This window comes from Echinops telfairi, unplaced genomic scaffold (assembly GCF_000313985.2).
Source record: "Echinops telfairi isolate 266 unplaced genomic scaffold, ASM31398v2 ScPeMD7_7469;HRSCAF=8507_1, whole genome shotgun sequence".
Classification (NCBI taxonomy): Eukaryota; Metazoa; Chordata; class Mammalia; order Afrosoricida; family Tenrecidae; genus Echinops; species Echinops telfairi.
In genome coordinates this window covers 62,136,985-62,141,425 of record NW_022111373.1, presented here as the reverse complement: position 1 = coordinate 62,141,425, position 4,441 = coordinate 62,136,985, and the positions used below count along the sequence as shown (strand labels likewise).

Sequence of the window (4,441 nt, the reverse complement as noted above, 5' to 3'; positions counted from 1 at the left end):
GTCTTAAAGGGACCTCAACGACACAGTCCACAGGCTAGGCGTCCTACAGGTAGTGTAGCCTTTAAATTGAGGCACAGAACAAGCAAGGCAGCCGCACACTGGTCTGATGATCACAGAGCGAGAGATAAGAAAGGCAAGGCTCACCAAGCCATTTATCTCTCTGCCCTTCATTTAATCCCACTTTTGTTTATCAGCCAGGCTGGCACAATAAACTCAGTTATCTTTACTGAAACATATATAAATGACCAACACTGAATAAATATATGTTAAAGATACACACAACTAAGGCATATTTTTAACAACGCTGACTAGGCAACTGAGTTGAAAATTTAGAAAAGGGGAGTCAGAAAAGGTTGCATGTCAGTCCAATAAGGAACACATAACCTTACTACCACAACTTACCACAACAGATCTTGGCATCACTGGTTTAAACACCGAACAGAATTCCAGTAATCTCTTCTCATAGTACTTGCAGAGTGTCATTTCTTCATGGGGCTCAAGAAAGACTGGATCATTTGGAAGAAGCTTCGGATTTAAAATTATAATACAAATTCAGTAAATTAGTTGAAATTTTCTTTCTATTCAGATTAAATTTTGGTTATGTGTCTGACCAAAGGAAAAGTCTACTGAGCCTCGTTTTTTCATTGCTAACTATGACATAGGTGCCCTACAAGAGCAGTGGTTAACCACCTGGTTCCTAACCCAAAGGTCTGCAGTTCACACCAACAGCTTCATGGGAGAAAGGTGTAGCAGCTGCTCACATACAGAGCACATTGCTGGAAACCCTATGGGGATTTCCACTATGTCCTATATGGTTGTTAAGTTGTCTATTAATTCAATGGCCATGGAATTTTAATGGTTATACACAATAGCTTGAGAAACATATTAAACTGAAATGATATCATATTACAGTTCCTCAGCATGTCAACTGGCTAATACATCGTGTATAAAGGTATGAGCAGTCACATGCTCAAAGGTCTGATGTTGCAATTTATTAAATTGATGATATACGGTCAAAACCCAGCAAATGTCTCAAAGGTAATCCTGAGCCCTACAACATTATCTCTTCCATATTCACCTTTGTCAACCTTTTACAGAACAGTTGTATGAACTGTTCAATACTCTTTTATAGGATCACTATGAGTGTACATTAACTCAACGGCAAGGAGGTTATACATATGTAATATACATATATGTATTTCCTACACACGTACAGATATACAGAAAATACATATACACACATATATAAGTAGGCTTCAAAAAGTTTGTGGAAAAATAGAATTAAAACATAATGAAAATTTCCCACAACTTTTTGAAACTCCCTTATACAATATATGAACAAAAAGGTGAATGACACAGTAAGCATCACAGGATAATGGAAGAAATACACAACCATTGCACCCAAACTAAGTGGTCAATATTCAACCATTTCAGTTAACACACATGATCAAGAACTAGTGGTTTTGATGGAAGGGTGCTGAACTGCACTAAAGGTATGAAAAAAAGCAAAGTTGTACACACTAAAGGTATGTACAACAAACGGATGGAGCGTCAGAGGAGCTTACTCATCTATGCCAAGAAAAGTGTGGAAGTCATCCCAATGAAAGTTAGGTGACCCAACAGAATGCAAAACTTATTAGGAACTATCAGTAATATCGCACACAACTAAACTCTTCCTTAAGGTAATTTAAAAAATGATTGCAGCAGTACCTTAACAGAAAACTGCTAGAAATTCAAATTTAAGAGAAGGATGTGGAACATTAATGCGGATATCAGCTGAATCTTGGATGAAAATAGAGAATACCAGAAAGATGTTTGTGCTTTATTGACTTTGCAAAGGTATTCGACTCTGTGGATCTTAACAAATACGGATAGCACTGCAAATAATGAGAACTCCAGAACACACACGGTGCTCAAGTGAAAGTTATAGAGCAAGAGGCAGTTGTTGAAAGAAAACACGAGTATACAGCCTGGTTTAAAGTCAGCAAAGGTGTGTGTTCAGCTAGTATTCATTCATATTATTCATTGAATCTTAGCAAATTGAAGCTTAGCAAATAATCTGATAAACTACTATATGAAGTGGAAGACTTATTAATAATCTACAATATGCAGATGGAACAATTTTGCATGGGGAAAGACTCAAAGCACTTACTGATAAATATCAAAGATTATAGATAACACCTCAATATAAAGAAAGCAAAAGTCCTCACAAAAGGAATAATTAGTAAGAGCATGATAATTGGAGAAAAAAATTGAAGTTGTGCAGGAACTGATTTTGCTTGGATCCAATCAACGCCCATGGAAACTGCAGCCAAAAAAAGAAAGACTATTACATTACACATATCTGCTGCAAAAGATTGCTTTGAAGACTAAGACGTACACGAGCTAAGCCATTGTATTTTCAATCACCTACTTACTACACAGGCAAAAACTGGACGATGAATATGGAACACTGAACAACTGATACCTCTAAGTGATGGTTTTGGCGAAGCATGTTACATTTGCCATGGGCTCCCAGAAGGATGCACAAATATCTTGGACGAAGTAAAGCCACAATGATCTGTAGAAGTGGGGATGGTGAGATTTAGAAATAAGGACGGTGGGTATCATCCGAAGAGACCAGTCAGTCCTTGGCGAGGGGTATTGTTTGGTAAAGTTGAGGGTTAATGAAAAAGAAGAAAACCCTCGACGTGATGGACTGACACAGAAGGTTCAGCACTGAGCTTAAACACAACAAAGGCTGTGAGGGCCGTAAGTACACACGACTGGGCAGTCGTCCGTTTTGTTACACACGAGGTTGCTGGAAATTGAAGGTGACTGGCCAGCACGCTCGCTCTCTGTGATGAAGCCCTTGTGGTGTAGTGATTAAGCGTTGAGCTGCGATCCGCAGGGACAGCACTTCATAAAACCACCAGCAGCTCCGTGTGAGAAAGACTGGGCTTTCTACTCGCCTATGAAAGTGTCCGAAATCTATAGGGGGGTCGCCATGGGTCAGCATTGACTCGATGACAGTGAGTTTTAGTCAGTTACATATATGTTTACATTTACATATATAATGTTTTAAAGTAAACACACACACAATTAGTACAGCACAAAAATCAGTTAAGGGAAAGAGTTGCAAATGAAAGGTTAAAAATATAGTAGCTACTAAATAGGCCTGAGGCATCAAGCCATTGCTGGAAGTCTGTACTAGAAAGAGTGGTGTCGTTTGTGAAAAAAGATTAAGCTGGAAGCAGGAACAAAGAGACTTGGTTGGCAGGTCCAAACCATTTTCTGTCAATGGGTTTATGCCAATGGTCTCCAGTCTGCTGGCCTCCAGTCTGCGTCACCCCGTCTACTGCTTACCACTCAGAGGTCAGGAGGGCTCCTTCTAAAACAGAGATTTCCTCCTTTCAAAGATGTTTTAAAGTATAAAGTCCAAACTCCTTCTTGAACGTACAAGGTCCCTGCCTACGTTCTCCAGACACTTCCTGCCACACAGCACAGCCAGCATTCCATGGCCCCTCCTCGCACCCCGGCAATTGGGGATCTCTATTTTGTGCCAATGGCGCGCTCCACTGGAATGCCCTTTCTCCCCCTTCTCCACTCGGCTCCGGAGCCGAGCCTTCCGGGCCACGTCCCCGCCGAACGCGGACGGCGCTCGCCCTTACACGGTGCGTTCTTACGGAGTCGGATCGCTACCCGTCCGCTACGCGAATGGCGTCAGCAGCAGCTCCAGACGGCTGGCCGCCGATTCTCCCAATACAAACACGGTCTGCGCCGCGGACGCAGAAGGCCCGACGGGCCAGGGAGTGCCCGGAGCCCGCCGGGCTCCACGGCTGCTCCAGGCTTTGGGGCCGAGGCCTGGAAACCGCCACCCCTAAGCCTGGGGCAGCCTGGAAACCGCCGCCGGGGACCTCACCTTCCGGTTGGCCACCGCTCTGCATTTGAATTTTCGATTGGCGTCGGCCCGCAGTCGGGTTAGCTGTTCTTCACTGCCGAACGTCCAGTGCCGCTTCTGGCTGCTGTTATGGTACATGGTGGAGGGCGAGGCCGCACCGCGGAGCCGGAGAAGACGCCCAGGGCACCAAAACCGATGGACACCGCCTCCACGAAGACCAGGGCCCCGCCGGAGCCCAGGCGCCCGCTCGGTCGGCGCTAGGTCGATTACGTCAAAGTCACGTGGCCGGCGTTTCCCGTGGTTGGGCGACGCGAGTAGGCGGAGCCTACGGAGAAGTCCCGCCTTCGCGCGAGCCTCCTGCATTTTAAAGGAGAAGACACCTGGCTGGGTTGGCCCAAAGAAACGTGCAGAATAAGAGAGTGACTGGCATAAACAATTCACCAGGGGACATTAGAACTGAAGAAAGGAGTAGGGAGGACGTCACTTTTCAAATGGTGTCCCGACTTTACTGAGGTGATGTTTAAGCAAAGACTTGCAAGAGTTGGGGAGTAGATGAGTTAA

At 44.2% G+C, this 4,441-nt stretch overlaps 1 protein-coding gene across 5 annotated transcripts in view; it reads right to left on the bottom strand.

Moving 5' to 3' along the window:
* CCNH (cyclin H) overlaps positions 1 to 4,112 on the bottom strand; it is a 24,453-nt gene extending 20,341 nt beyond the window's left edge. For 3 of the 5 annotated variants that reach the window (XR_006679616.1, XR_006679617.1, XM_004703501.2), the window contains exons 1-2: positions 3,902 to 4,112; positions 403 to 525 (exon numbers count right to left, since the gene is read on the bottom strand). Coding sequence is in view for 3 of the 5 variants with exons in the window: in XM_004703501.2 (XP_004703558.1) it covers positions 403 to 525; positions 3,902 to 4,018 (240 nt within the window). In the remaining 2 variants the exon portion in view is untranslated. Of the gene's footprint in view, positions 1 to 402; positions 526 to 3,345; positions 3,367 to 3,650; positions 3,716 to 3,901 lie in introns of those variants that run through there. The other 2 variants (XM_045285408.1, XM_045285409.1) reach the window with 2 other exon arrangements.
* Positions 4,113 to 4,441: the final 329 nt, after the last annotated feature.